Source organism: Hyperolius riggenbachi, chromosome 9, assembly GCF_040937935.1.
Source record: "Hyperolius riggenbachi isolate aHypRig1 chromosome 9, aHypRig1.pri, whole genome shotgun sequence".
Lineage (NCBI taxonomy): Eukaryota > Metazoa > Chordata > Amphibia > Anura > Hyperoliidae > Hyperolius > Hyperolius riggenbachi.
The window spans coordinates 176303067-176318968 of NC_090654.1; the positions used below are offsets into that span (position 1 = coordinate 176303067).

The window sequence follows — 15902 nt, forward strand, 5'->3', positions numbered from 1 at the left end:
CCTTTTAGGTAGTGAGTGAGTGACAGGGAGCCCCTTTAGGTAGTGAGTGAGTGACAGGGAGCCCCTTTAGGTAGTGAGTGAGTGACAGGGAGCCCCTTTAGGGAGTGAGTGAGTGACAGGGAGCCCCTTTAGGGAGTGAGTGAGTGACAGGGAGCCCCTTTAGGGAGTGAGTGAGTAACAGGGAGCCCCTTTAGGGAGTGAGTGAGTGACAGTGAGGCCCTTTAGGTAGTGAGTGAGTGCCAGGGAGCCCCTTTAGGTAGTGTGTGAGTGACAGGGAGCCCCTTTAGGGAGTGAGTGACAGGGAGCCCCTTTAGGCAGTGAGTGAGTGAGTGACAGGGAGCCCCTTTAGGGAGTGAGTGAGTGACAGGGAGCCCCTTTAGGGAGTGAGTGAGTGACAGTGAGGCCCTTTAGGTAGTGAGTGAGTGCCAGGGAGCCCCTTTGGGTAGTGAGTGAGTGACAGGGAGCCCCTTTAGGTAGTGAGTGAGTGCCAGGGAGACCCTTTAGGTAGTGTGTGAGTGACAGGGAGCCCCTTTAGGCAGTGAGTGAGTGACAGGGAGCCCCTTTAGGCAGTGAGTGAATGACAGGGAGCCCCTTTAGGCAGTGAGTGAGTGCCAGGGAGCCCCTTTAGGGAGTGAGTGAGTGCCAGGGAGCCCCTTTAGGGAGTGAGTGAGTGAGTGACAGGGAGCCCCTTTAGGGAGTGAGTGAGTGACAGGGAGCCCCTTTAGGGAGTGAGTGAGTGACAGGGAGCCCCTTTAGGCAGTGAGTGAGTGACAGGGAGCCCCTTTAGGCAGTGAGTGAGTGACAGGGAGCCCCTTTAGGCAGTGAGTGAGTGACAGGGAGCCCCTTTAGGCAGTGAGTGAGTGACAGGGAGCCCCTTTAGGCAGTGAGTGAGTGCCAGGGAGCCCCTTTAGGTAGTGAGTGAGTGCCAGGGAGCCCCTTTAGCTAGTGAGTGAGTGACAGGGAGCCCCTTTAGGGAGTGAGTAAGTGACAGGGAGGCCCTTTAGGGAGTGAGTGAGTGAGTGACAGGGAGGCCCTTTAGCGAGTGAGTGAGTGACAGGGAGGCCCTTTAGCTAGTGAGTGAATGACAGGGAGGCCCTTTAGCTAGTGAGTGAGTGACAGGGAGGCCCTTTAGGGAGTGAGTGACAGGGAGGCCCTTTAAGTAGTGAGTGAGTGACAGGGAGCCGCTTTAGCTAGTGAGTGAGTGACAGGGAACCCCTTTAGGGAGTGAGTGACAGGGAACCCCTTTAGGCAGTGAGTGAGTGCCAGGGAGCCCCTTTAGCTAGTGAGTGAGTGACAGGGAGCCCCTTTAGCTAGTGAGTGAGTGACAGGGAGCCCCTTTAGGGAGTGAGTGAGTGAGTGACAGGGAGGCCCTTTAGGGAGTGAGTGAGTGACAGGGAGCCCCTTTAGCTAGTGAGTGAGTGACAGGGAGGCCCTTTAGCTAGTGAGTGAGTGACAGGGAGGCCCTTTAGCTAGTGAGTGAGTGACAGGGAGGCCCTTTAGCTAGTGAGTGAGTGACAGGGAGGCCCTTTAAGTAGTGAGTGAGTGACAGGGAGCCCCTTTAGCTAGTGAGCGAGTGACATGGAGCCCCTTTAGCTAGTGAGTGACAGGGAGGCCCTTTAGGGAGTGAGTGACAGGGAGGCCCTTTAGCTAGTGAGTGAGTGACAGGGAGGCCCTTTAGCTAGTGAGTGAGTGACAGGGAGGCCCTTTAGCTAGTGAGTGAGTGACAGGGAGCCCCTTTAGGGAGTGAGTGAGTGAGTGACAGGGAGGCCCTTTAGGGAGTGAGTGAGTGACAGGGAGCCCCTTTAGCTAGTGAGTGAGTGACAGGGAGGCCCTTTAGCTAGTGAGTGAGTGACAGGGAGGCCCTTTAGCTAGTGAGTGAGTGACAGGGAGGCCCTTTAGCTAGTGAGTGAGTGACAGGGAGGCCCTTTAAGTAGTGAGTGAGTGACAGGGAGCCCCTTTAGCTAGTGAGCGAGTGACATGGAGCCCCTTTAGCTAGTGAGTGACAGGGAGGCCCTTTAGGGAGTGAGTGACAGGGAGGCCCTTTAGCTAGTGAGTGAGTGACAGGGAGGCCCTTTAGCTAGTGAGTGAGTGACAGGGAGGCCCTTTAGCTAGTGAGTGAGTGACAGGGAGGCCCTTTAGGGAGTGAGTGACAGGGAGGCCCTTTAAGTAGTGAGAGAGTGACAGGGAGCCCCTTTAGCTAGTGAGCAAGTGACAGGGAGCCCCCCCCCCCCCCCCCCAGCCGCCGCCGCTGCTGCTTTCCCTACCTTGCCAGCAGCCCAGCGTCAGACCTCAAGATCAGCGGCGACCCGACCAGTAAGAGCGGGCGCTGGACGCACCCGCTCTATATGAGGAAGTGACGTCACTTCCGCATATCAGTGCAGGCGCTGGGTCCTAGCTCCTGCACTATTGTCGCCGCCTGATCGGGGTCTGACGCGGCGGAGGCTAGAGGGATGGAGGGAGGGAGCAGCGGCCAGGGGGGGTTGAGCGGCGGCCGGGCGGAACCTGCCAGGTCCACGGCGGGGATGGGGCCCCCCTACAGGCCCGGGGCCCGTTACGGGAGTCACGGATGTCCCCCCCTGATGGTGGGCCTGACTGCAACCAAAGAGATCAGCAGGACTGACAAGCAACTGGTATTGTTTAAAAGGAAACATCCATATCCATATCACTCTCAGTTAAGGTTCCCTTTAACCAGCATCTCTTGCAAGGGAGATTATGGGCTTGATTCACTAAGACAAATAGCATGCCTTATCAAAGTTAGCATGCCTTATCAGAGTAACATAGCAAGTGCTACAAACCCGCAGGGGCTCAGGACAGGACGAGTGGAGCTCTCGTCATTGCCAATTAGCAGGCATAAGTTCGCTATGCTACTCTGATAGAGGGGCTAACTTTGCTATTTGTCTTAGTGAATCAAGCCCTATGTCTACACGGAATTTGTCAGCACAGTGTATCTTTATATACAGGCTGATTTGCTGGTCTCCACTTACCATTGGGCATTTTATTGTATTAATGTACATGTATTTACCTGAGGAATAAAAGAGCCTGAAAAGGGTTCCCAAATAGTATCACCTTCATAATTATAAAGCTGCAGGGAGATACCATGGGGCTACAAATGTAACCTTCACATGGAGCTACAGCTTCCAGTCTCTATAACTTAGTGCTGTCTTAAAATGGGGTGAAACTCCAATTTAGCTGAAAAAAAAAATCATCCAATACAAAATGACATAAATCCTGTTGTTTTTTAGTGTTCAGTGTCTGATTTAGGAGAAATGTTATATGAAAAAAAGGATTGTTTCTGCTGCTTTACTTTTTCTCTGTGATGGTTAAAGTGACATCACTTCTGCCCCTTTTTTTTTTTTTGCCCAGCTTGGTGTTTATTTTCTTTCCCTACTGCCACAGCTTAGGTCCGGTTCACACTGCAAGCACGTTTTAAGCACTAGTGAAAAAGTAGCCACTCCACTCACAGAACACCAAACTTATTCCCTGTATGCACTGTCTCTGGTCATGTGATCAGAATTTCAAGACAGAATGTTTAGGTATAGAAGCCTCATTTTATACATTGTATCTGAGCAATATTATTTCCAAGCTTCAGAATGTAATTGTAGATCTGTGCCTGCAGACGTGGTTTAAGAGAAGCTGTTTGACTTTGTACATTTTGCACAGAATCATTTTCTAGTAAGGATTAATTCTAAACAAGTTTACATTTGATTTTCTGGACTGTCTTGGATGCATCCTGACAATCTAATTACAGTTACAGAATAGAGCATTAAACTCTAAATGAACTTGCTGGTTTGTGCAGAGAGGTAAAGCTCTCATTCCCTTGTGACCTGTCAAATGTTTTTCTTCCAGAGGGGCAGGAATTGGTGGTCTGGGGATCACAGTTGAGGGTCCATCCGAATCTAAAATGTCTTGTAAGGACAACAAAGATGGCAGCTGCAGCGTGGAGTATATCCCCTACACCCCAGGAGATTATGATGTCAACATCACCTATGATGGGAAACATATTCCAGGTATCATGAATATTGCTGGTCTTCTTCATCCGATTAGGATATTTGGCCAAGTTTGCCTTGGCATAAATAGTTAGAGGATATTTCATTTTATAAATCATATAATAAGCTGTGCTAACTTCATAAACAGCAGAGTCTGTGGTCAAAGCTGCAATTTTCTTTTTATGGTGCATATATTAGCATCATTTTCAGTCTAACATGATCCATTTAAACATGAACCAGTGCTAAAATGAGCTAACCCTGTCATCTCCTAAATATAGCCTAGAATTATATCTGTTTTATTGGTTGGAAGTCTATCCACAGAATAAACCTCAACGTTCCGGCACAGACAGTTAATTTCCTTTTTACGTTGGTTGAGTGTTATTTATACAGCTTATGGAAGGCCTCACTACCATCTTCTGGTTTGAAGAGAACACTGCTGATTACTATAGATCTTCTTTTGCTTTTTATGAAAGTCTACAGTTTATGGCCACTCTCTAGGAATCCAAAAAAGGTGCTGCTTGCATCCTCCACCTTGTGCAAAGTATTTAAATACCTGCAGCTACTACCAGAGATCTTTTTTTCCTTCATTTCAGAAGGGAGGACATGGAGGGTGAGTGACCTGTGCTGCCACTTTCTATCCCTTCTGCATTTCTCTGTGAGTAGTTGGGTTGGTTTCTTACCTTGCTTACAGTGCCACCAGCAAGCAAGAAAATAATTTTGACAGTACTTTTCCACCTACTTTTGGGTATTTTTTCAATTGCAGAGTGCTGAAAAGTTATTTTAACCTTGTGGGGACCGCGTGTAGTAAATCCTACGCCGCACTTGTGGCTGCCTAACTCTGATGCGGCGTAGGATTTACGCCACCTGCCATTTACGCTCCCGATGCAATCATGCGCACCCGAGAGGGGAGATTAAGTTGTGACATATGACAGCAGACATCTCCCCTCAGTGATCAGGAGCCATTGTGATTGGCTCCTGATCATGTGATCACTGCAATCGCTGGCCGATCGTAGTGATCACTATTGGCAGTGGCGGTCTGAGTGGAAGAAGAGGACAGGGACTCACCTTCCTAACGTTCCCCTGGAGATCGTCACTCCCCTCTGCTTTGGCCAGCATCCCCGCTCGCTTTGCTTTAAGTGTCGGGTCCCGGCTTGATGATGTCATCAAGCCACGACCCAGAACTTAGTGACAGTATGAGCGGGGCTGCTGGCCAGAGCTGAGGGGGCTAGAGCTGATCATCGCTGGAGCCTGGGTGATGAGTAAAGGCTGCTGGCAGTACGAGGGACACCTGGCTACACTGGGGACACCATGCCTAGCTAACTATACTGGGGATCTGGCTGCCTGACCTCCAAATGCACCCCCCTGCATGTAAAATGGCCTGGTCCTTAAGGGGGGTTAGGTAGCCGGTCCCCAGAAGGTTAAACAAAAATGAACACTTAGGCCCCTTTTACCCTTAACCTCCTTAGCGGTGTGCCCAACACTGTGTCGGACATACCGCTTCCTTGAATTTCAAGTCCCCCACAAAGATTGTAAAAGATGTTATGGCCCCACAAGCTGTAGCTAGCACTAGGCTAGCTAGTCCAAATGCCCGGCATCCTCCGATCGCCGCCGATCCCCCGATCCAGTCACTTAATACATTACCCCCCTGGCTCCAGCGATTGGCACAGCCTTTCCGCACAGTTCCGGTCTTTCTATGGGGAGGATCTGGTCTGTGCATGACGTAAAGACGTCGGTGACGTCATGACGTCATGTGTGATCCTCTACATAGTGAAGACCATAGCTGTCCGGGGAGGCTGCACTGATCACTTGATCCAGGCTTGGTAAAGTATAATCAAGGGAACGGCGGCGATCGGAGGGTGCCGGCTGCTTATGCTAGCTAGCCTAGTGCAAGCTACAGCTTGTGGGGGCAAGAAAGCTTTTACAATCTTAAGGGGCACTCTAACTGGAAAACCTCCTGAGCGGCGTAACGTTCAGGAGGTTAATCAGGTGCTCTGAGTTATATTCAAACATTCAGATATACTGCGCCAACCGCATAAAAAATCCGGTATCAGCAACTGATAGTGGGTTCGCACGTAGCTAGGATTCCAGGATAAAATACAGTCTATAAAGATACCAGCGCGCACTCCACAGTGATCAATATCTAAAGAAAGCACAAAGCCCCCACAGTGTAATACTGTAACTGATAAAAGATCAGCAGCACACAGTGATCATAACATCAGAATCCTCAATCAATCAGACAGGGGCTCACCAAATAGTTGCCACCTCATACACCAGGTGGATCTAGCGCTTAGGCTGTCATCCAGCCAGTAAGGATAACCCAGGAACAATTCCACAGATAAGTTTATTCCAGCAAGCATCCACAAGGATCCATAAAAGGTAAGGTGCAGAGCATGTTAGTTCTCTGGGGCACTGTAAGTTTAAACACCGTGGCGTCCCACCAGTGAACTTTCCCAGGAGTGTGCAAACTACACGAGTGCTCTATTCCTCAAGTGTAATGACGGCAACACGCACTGGCTCCGCCCTACGCCTTTTCATCCAATAGTACTCATTAGGGGTGGCAACTATCCGGTGAGCCCCTGTCTGATTAGTTGAGGATTCTGATGTTATGGTCACTATGTGCTGCTGACCTTTTATCAGTTACAGTATCGCGCTGTGGGAGCTTTGTGCTTTCTTTTCAGATATTGATCACTGTGGAGTGTGCACTGGTATCTTTATAGACTGCTCTCAGTTATAACTGAAAGAAAACTGATTTTCAAACTAATGCCCATGCTTTTCCTGTGGCACATTTCCCACTATATGCGTTTTAACTGAAATCTTTTTCACAATGCACAACTAACGCATACCAACGCATTAAGTGTAAAAGGACCCTTAGGAGAAAAAGGTAATTGAATAAGGCCCTATTTTTGAAGTGTCTGAAGCTATTGACTAATTGATGTGCGTTGTTCTATAGGAAGTCCATTCAAGGTTCCTGTGAATGATGTTGTTGACCCCAGCAAGGTGAAGGTTTCTGGACCTGGACTGGGAAATGCTGTTCGGGCCAAAATTCCTCAACAGTTTGTGGTAGATGCCAGCAAAGCTGGACTCGCTCCTCTAAATGTAATAGTAACTGGACCCAGAGGTAAGCCCTTCTTTTGACTTTCCTACTACGGTAGATGTTATATTTAACAGAAACTGTAATTGTGGAGGAGAAAGGGAACAATTCAATTTCTGTGATGTAGGATTAGAAATAGAACTATTCTCTATATTACTGGCTTCTGCCATTACTGTATGTCGCTAGCTCTGAATGAACCCATAAAATACTTTTAACAGACGTTAGTCAGGAGGCCTCTAGAGAAGAAGTGATCGTTCACTCAGGCTAAACTCTTCCTACATTATCATTATTATTTAGTATTTTTATAGCACCAACATCTTCCGCAGGGCTGTTCACAGTATATAGTCTTGTCACTACATATGAGAGAAGAGCAAGTGTGAGGTTGTTGTGTTATATTGAATAGCTTACTGTAAAGTGACTGTATAGTTATTACTGTGCTTAAATGTAAAGCTCTGAAAGCAGTTCTGTGACCCAAGTGTATAGGGTTTGCATATGATGAATTTGATTGTGAGCTTATGATGCTGTTTATTCCTAGCTGATGAGACAGACTCTTTACCGAAACGGAGCCCGTTGAAAGCCATATCAAATTTCTTTAAAGGTGACTTCAAGCGAGATGCAAAAGAGCCAGGTTTGGACTTTTTGTCATCTGCTCCAGGAACAACATGGAGATCCAATCAAGTCTCGATTTCTCCTTTTTCTGGTTCCTTTTCTTTTAGGCTGAAATCATATTTTTACTGTCCTAAATCTTCCAGTTTTCGACCATACAGAAATGATTTGATGCGTTCCCACATCTGTAACCAATTTTTACTAAGTGCATTGGAGCTAGGTGAAAAACAAAAAAGTGCAGACACTCACTTTTGTTTCTTTAAAGTGATTGCATACCCAACCCTATAAAAGTTTGTGCAGTGTAAAAGCAATATTGTTTCCCAGAGCATCACTCACTGGAATCTAAAAACATACATGTATTTAGATAAATTAATGCATTACATATTATAACCCTACTTTAAAAAGCCATATCCTTTCGGTTGCCTGCTGATCTCCAAATATGCTACTTCTGCTATAGGAAGTATTACAAGTACCACAACCCCCTTTAAGGTGGACCAGTCACCTATACAATGTACAGTGCCTTGCACATGCATTTATCGACCTCTGTGTTTGTTGGATTACAACTTGGTATCAAAACTGTTTTTGGTTTTTTTTTTTGGGGGGGGGGGGGGGGGGGAGGGGCAAGGTTGCACCATTTGATTTACAAAACATTCCTACTGGTTTGATTTTTTTTTATTGTAACAGAACCAATATTTAGGACAAAAACCCAGACATCATGAGTCTGCATAGGTATCCAGCCTGAACTTTGTAGAGCCACCTTTGCTGCAATTACAGCTGCAAGTCTTTTTTTTTAGCTGAGCACATCTAGCCACTGATATTTTCACTGATTCCTTAGGGCAAAACTGCTCCAATTACTACAATTCAGATGGGACGTGTTGGTATACAGCAAGTAATGCCGCAGACTCTTAAATTGGACTGAGGCCTGGGCTTTTATTAGGCCTTTGGACTGTATTAAGACACCTGAAGTGAGAGGTATATGGAGGCTGACATATTTGTTTCATTTTAAACAATGCAAGGAAGCTTTCCTGCTGATCCTCTACCTCTAATACTTTTTAGCCACAGACCCCGAACAAGCATGCAGATCAGATGTGTCTGACTGAATTAGCTGTATGCTTGTTTCAGCGTGATTCAAACGATACCAATACTAGAAAGTGTAGCAGGATGACCGGAAACTGGTATTTTTGAAACTACATTTAAAGCTTTAAAATAATAAAAATAAATGTGGGGGGGAGGGTTAAATACCACCAGAGGCTTCCTGATCCTCCACAACTCCTCTGCTGCCAGCCTTTTCTTTGCGGCTGCGCTCCCCTCCCTGTACAAGCGCGGTCGCACTGCACTGGCACTGTTGTGCCTGTGCAGTAGCAGGGAGCAAAAAGCAATGCACAAGCGACTCCATGTTACTGCACGAGCCGTACTTTGCACGGTGCGGCCATGCTTGTACACAGAGTGCAGCCATGAGCACAATATTTAAAGTGAATGTTGAATATTTTTAGAGGGTTGTAGTGCAGGACTGGAGAGGTGTAGAGAGGCTTCCCTCTATTGAAGGTAAGTATCTAACTTTTTGTGCGACTTCAGGTACCCTTTAATAGAATATCAATATTACAGCCTCCATATCACTTTTTAAAGTCTATTACACAAATTGCAAATGAAAATCCAATTTATACTGGGTTGTAATGAACAAACACTGGGGGGATGAATACTTCTAGAAGGCAATGTGTGGCCTGGACCAGTTTATCGTAGAGTTCTTTCTACCGTAATAACTTATCAGCGACTAGGACTCCCACAGTATCATGAAACCGGCATTAATCTTGCAAAGTCTAAGTGATCTGATGAGCTGACTATATATACAAATGGCATACACAGTTATTTATGCGATATGGAAATTCTTTTTCCCCTCTCCTTTCCTTTTTTACCTGTTTTACCATATGGTATTGGTATGAAATGGAGGAGAAAATTAACTGGCTATGAGCAACTAGAATGGTTGCTAAGACACATTTATGATTATACCTATTTTAGCCACATTTATATCTTCTCTAACTAGCTGGTGTCATTCCTTCCCATCAGCACTGGCAATACAGAACTTGGAATGTCAGTCTTTCACTGGCCGCTTTGAATACAAGTCTGATCTACATCAATGCACATTGTTCTGTCTATGGGCAATTTGGCTTGTGTTACAGATCCCGTGGGAACGCACCTGAGATGCAGTGGGCTATCCTGTTGAATAGTGTCAGTTGACAAGAACTATACAGATGATTGCTGTACAGACGATGGAACAATCAGGCCCTTGTGTGCTGGATTTAACAGCCATACAAGAATAGGAAACCAAAAGAAAGTTTAGAAACCTCTGGGGAGTAGGGACAGAGTAGGTTAGAAATATAGGTTAGAAATTGCTTCAGACTTTTTCTGACCATTACAGTCTGTGGCGGAGATGAAAGGATTTGCCTTTGCAAAGATCAGGATTTCCTAAACATTTCTGCACCATCTTTTGAGCACTCCCAGGTTTTTTTCCTGATATTATTATATCACATTTAAAGGAGCTGGGAAGCATGCACATGGCTTTGTTTCTATAATTTCAGGTTGTGTTGACTCAAAGAGAATAGTGAGTAATCTGCAGGGTCCACCTTCCCCTTGTATACCAACTACATACAAGTACAATCCTCCTTCCTTTCCCCTAACTATACTGAACGCTAATCCCCACCTCCCAAAAAAAATCTAAAACTTACTGTCTGGCAGTAATCTGTCGCAAAACATTAACCATTCACCCTTCTGTATTTAATACTGACCTTAACTATCTACAATCTGATAATGACCTCTAAATAATTGTAAGCATTGTCTAAAGTGGTGCTTACCACTTTCCTTAATACATATGCTGCCCTAACCTTGAGCCACTACCCCCTCAGTGACCATACCACAACACTAACCAAGATATAGGTAACCTCCTAAGCATCAAACATGGTGTGAGAGAGCAACTTGTACGCTTTCTTGCTGCTTCTTTAGAAGATGCCAAATGATGATGTACGGTATTTAACATTCGGTGTGTATAAATCTTGAGAAATCTCAGTCTGAATCTGCCAAAACTTCCAATATACAACCAGGACATTGTTGTCTTGAAAATATGTTGTCTTGAAAATGTCCACTGGAATCCAAACAGGCCTATAGAATCACTTCCACCATATTCCTTCTGGTAGCTGCCACTATATCAGACTCTGCAGAGAGGTCATGGGCTCTGTTTCTGCTGTAAATGTTGACAGGTCTGAGATGCAGCAGTGGAACCAGTTTCTTTATAAATCAGCAGTGCTACCCTGGCACTCCACCAAAAAGATGCAAGGAAGCTGTTCTGCTGATTACATGCCTCTAATACTTTTGGCTATAGACCTTGAATAAGCATGCAGATCAGATAAGGTCTGACTGGATTAGCTGCATGCTTGTTTCAGGTGTTTGAGTCCCACAATGCCGATGCTTTAAAGGCTAGCAGGATGCCAAGAAACTGGTATTGTTTAAAGTAAACCTGAAACTTCCCCATAAAAAAGTAAATACTAAGCCTCTGGATGCTCCAGAGGCTTCCACAATCCTCCACAACCGCTACACTGCCAGCTGGGACCCTTTTCTTCTGTGCAGCTGTCGCCTCCATGTACAAGTGTGGTCACATTGCACAGGTGCCAGTAGGGTTTGCGCCTGCGGAGTAGCATAGAGCTGCTTGTGTATGGAGCAAAAAGCCATGCAAAAGAGGTCCCATGCTACTGCGCAAGCCTTGGGCCAAACAAGTTTCTCGGTCACACCAAAAGAATCATTTTGAGATAGTTTCCTACCATCCCAAATATCATGTCTGAGAACCTGTATCAGTCCCGCAGTTTGAGAAACAATAATTTGGGTAATACCAGTCAGCTGTGTCTCATAAACTGGGGGAGAGTAGTAAATGTAGAATTCATCAAGTTAGCTGCCAATAGTTATTTATTTTTTATTTTTTTTCAGGTTAAAACTTTGCAGATAGACAGAGATTTTATGTAGAGAGCCTGCAAATTATAGCTGTAGGTTCACCCTTAACGGAATACTATCAAACCAAGTGTTTTAAAATAACAATGTACAAATAATGTCTAAGTAGCTGTGTAAACATTTTCCTACTTTTCATGTTAAATATCAGAGGCAAAAGCTTTAGTTCATTGCGTGTAGATTTTAGCTACGTTTTGAATGTCTCATTTGCAGAGGTATGAATCTCTGTGGTCTGACATGCTAAGAACAGTGTAATATTGAAGCAGAGCTATATTAAAAGCCTGTCAGGTTTCACACTTATAATTGCAAATGTTTATGTTGCACACAAAATACATTTCCTCTGCTCCCTGCAGACACTTCAGTCAGAGACGGGCAGAGCTTTCTCTCCCACACACACACACAGGGTTAACGGATGCACTAAGAGGGAATTCCCCTCTCTTCATGGCTCACTCTGCCCTCAGGTTAGAGCAGACAGCCATCAGAAAATTGTGAAAGGAATTGGATAACAGTAAACAAAGATATATGCATTAAAAGTATACACCAGTACTTAGCAGCACTTCCCAAACATTTCCTATCTCGATAGAAAAAAACATGTTAATCGATAGTGTTCCTTTAATTCTTCTCTGCATTATAAATTACTATTTTTTTTAAAGTAATGCATCCATCAAACTAAATATCTGTCTGATGGAAGCTGCCATTTTCTTGCTCAGTAACTGACTTGGAATTACAATGCAGTTTGGAAGTCAGAAAATGACAACTTCATCGGCTACTTAACTTGACAACTAATTACCTCCAAGTCTTCACTGGGCTGTTTTCTTTAATCTAGGATAGCTTACTGCTTCCCATGAAATTATGATTGCTTGGTGTGTGGGCTTTTCTTTTAAATAATTATTTAAACCTTGATTTTATTTGATAATTGTAACCCAAATAAAATGTTTTTTTTCCTTCTTTTTTTTACAAAGTGCTTGTAATAATACTGAGGACAACACACTAAACCTTACTCTGAAATCATTTGTCCCAGTGCTATTACAGTATGTGCTTATATTCTGAATAATGTCCTCTTGCATCACCTGATCTTTGACATCACAACTTTATTCTGAGTTTTTAAAGAGACTCTCTTTCCCAATATTTCTTAGAAATGAATTGCTTTATTGTTAAAATATTTTTTCCAAGAATACAGTTTTCCCCCATAGAAGATTACATGTCTTGCCCTCAGCAAGCAAACAAGTTGATATTTCCCCTTTGACATCAACTGGGAAAATGACTCTTAAAGCTATGCGCACCTGCTGCCTTATTTGCTCAATCTTTATAAATGATCCAATATTTATCTAAGGAAGTTGGGAAACAAGATACTCTCTGAAACATTTCCTGGAGCACTTTATAGTACCGTAGGAGAAAGTAAGATTACGTCAACATGTTGTGGTATGATGGGGCACATGCGATCCTCCTAATGGAGTTCTTCTAGGTCAGGGACTCTACATAATGGTGGATTACAGATTACTAATGACTCTTGTTTGGGAGACCAGGCATGCTAAAGTCCATTAGGTCCCAAAGAATGTGGCCCAACTAAACCTCATGAAAGACAGAGTGGGGACTTCAGAATAATGTAAAGGATATTTCAAATATATCGGAAGAGACAAGCCCTTAAAATGTCAGCACTGAAGTTGTTACTATAGACCATGAACAAGCAGATGAATTTTTCTTTATCTCTGGTATATAAAGAAAGTCCGTGGTGCCAGCTCGGAGCATTATGATTATAGACACATGGTGCACAGTGGTAGCTTAACTTTTGTGATGGTAGAAATATTCTTAGATGTAAGAATTGTCCACAAAATATCTGGAATAAATATTTAGTCCCCAGGGACTAAAGATGCCTACAGACTATAGACCTTTGTTGCACAAACAATCATAAATTCATTTTTACTCTAATTTTAGTGTTTTTGGGGACACTATCAGATTGGCTAAAAGAAATTACGTTTTAATTTTGACCTCAGTGACCTCAGGCTGAGCATCTGGACGGTGAGGCCTGAACCTCAGCTTCCTGTGACTGAGGCAACTGCATTTCTAGCAGCCAGAGTCTATAATTTGGATGCATGTTAGCATGTGCTTGCATCCTAGTGATAATGTATGGCAGGTCTGATTGTCTGAAGAGGAACTAGAAAATAGAAGTGGTGTCCTAGTCCAAGCTGCTGAGTAGCATGGTCCACCAGAACAGTTGCCGCAAATAGAAGCTGTCCCCAAGTCCTAGCTGCAGGTAAGGGGAGCCAGTATGGCAATGAAGATCAGGCCTCATCCTGCAGATCTTAGATTACAATTATGTGAACTTTACATTTAACTATTGTTGTAAGAAGGTGTATGAGCAGAAGTTGTAAAAAAAAAATGCACTATGAAAGAATAAGTGATGATGTATATTTTGAAAGATATCATACAAATATGTTCTCTTTTCATGAGTAGAATTAGAAAGTTTTACAGGGAGGATTGCTATTGAAGTGATATACTAATCACAATGTCACAGACCCCTTATGTCGGCAGTGTACTAAATACTAATATGTAGCAGCTTGTTAATGGATATATTCTATTTTGGGACCACTATTTTCTAACCTCTTAAAAAATATGTAGATCGAGTTTTAAAAGTCCTTTTCTATGTTTGCAGATGGCACAGAGCCTAATAATGTAACACAGTCCTTGGAAGATCCGTCCTACTCACAAGCTGACCTAGAGACACTGGGTGATTGGGCAACTACATGGCAAATGAGGTTCAAAGTTGACCAGTGTAAATTTACGCATTCAGGGCCTAAAATATGCATGCATCACACAATCTCTGGGATGCAATTGGGCAAATCAATGATGAAGGATCTGGGAGGACTTGTAGATCATTGCCTTAATAGCCCACAATGCCAATTTGCAGCATTTAAAGCTAGCAAATTTAACGTAACTGTTTTATATTTGAAGATCTAGGTGATGATTTATTGAAGGATATGAGAATGAAGTGGCGTACATTTCCTACATGCAATTCAGAGCAGAAAATGTCCTCTCTTTGCAATCGATTTGATGTTTCAAATGAAGTTGTTTCCGTGCCACTGCTTTTTATATCTCACGTCCTTTTGTAAATCACCCCTATAGAATCAAGAAAGGCATAATTATGGTCCTTTAAAAAGATTCAGGCCTTGTGTTGAATATTTAGCAGATCAATACCGGGGTTCATTTTGTGATGGATTCCAAACTTGAGAGATTGAAAGAAGACATACTTCAAGCAGGTCTGATTTTTTTCAGGTAACAAAAAGAAACTGACTAATTTACTGTGTCATTCTATATTTAGGGAATGCGGAGCCTGTTGACATTTCAGATAATGGCGATGGAACACATACTGTGGCATACACGCCTAGTGTTGAAGGTCCTTACATGGTGTCTGTTCATTATGCAGATGAGGAGATTCCTCGCAGGTAAGAAAAATAAATATTTTTTCTAAGTATCAGGGCATTTCAAAATAACACCAGTAGAAAGTTCAATTCATCACTCTAAATGCTAAAAAGCCCATGTAGTAGTAGAATAAGCCCTGCAGGTACAAACAAGCATAACGTGATAATAAGGGTATATAAAGCTAATAGCAGAGGAACCAACCCTCAAACCAGGAGGAGAAGATCACTGTAAGAAACTTGAGAAGTGAAATGTATGGTGCACATGCTCACAGCCTGAATGTTTAAAGCACATCAGATATTGCAGAAAAACAAGGAAACTCTTACTTCCAGTGTTTGAACCATCACTATGGCAATGCCCACATCGGCCTTGACCAATGTTCTGTTGGAGCTCCAGATGTGTGTGCAGTGCACATTTGTCTGCAGCTGCATACACTATGTTAAAGCCAGCCTGGACATGGGAGGTGTTTGTACAATCAGCCAGCAATATGCTATCTATAAAGGGGATGTTATTTTCTGCTATGTGCACCTGCTATTAGCCTAATGTGACTTAAATCAGTCCTGCTTTTTTACACGAGGGTGATGTGCTGTTAAACTGAGGATTTTTTTTTTTAGATATTTTCACAAGTGGGACTATTTGCAAAGCTGATTTTTCTTTGCTTTTTCTTCCCTTTTCCTGTTCAACTTCAACAGTCTTTTCTCTTTTGACATATTCTGATGTGCTTTTCATAGTGCATATCTCCTGGTGCTTTAGTCGTTTTTTTGCAACTAGCTTTCTATATTATTATTATACTATGTTGTTTTCTGAAATAT

The 15902-nt window shown here is 43.7% G+C and overlaps 1 protein-coding gene across 6 annotated transcripts in view; it reads left to right on the forward strand.

The window, feature by feature from the left end:
- Positions 1 to 15902, forward strand: part of FLNB (filamin B) — a 353424-nt gene that overhangs the window by 276102 nt on the left and 61420 nt on the right. For 5 of the 6 annotated variants that reach the window (XM_068253731.1, XM_068253732.1, XM_068253733.1 and 2 more), the window contains exons 24-26: positions 3847 to 4007; positions 6937 to 7104; positions 14993 to 15116. In XM_068253731.1, the coding sequence (XP_068109832.1) occupies positions 3847 to 4007; positions 6937 to 7104; positions 14993 to 15116 (453 nt within the window). Of the gene's footprint in view, positions 1 to 3846; positions 4008 to 6936; positions 7105 to 7612; positions 7706 to 14992; positions 15117 to 15902 lie in introns of all 6 variants that reach the window. The other variant, XM_068253736.1, reaches the window with a different exon arrangement.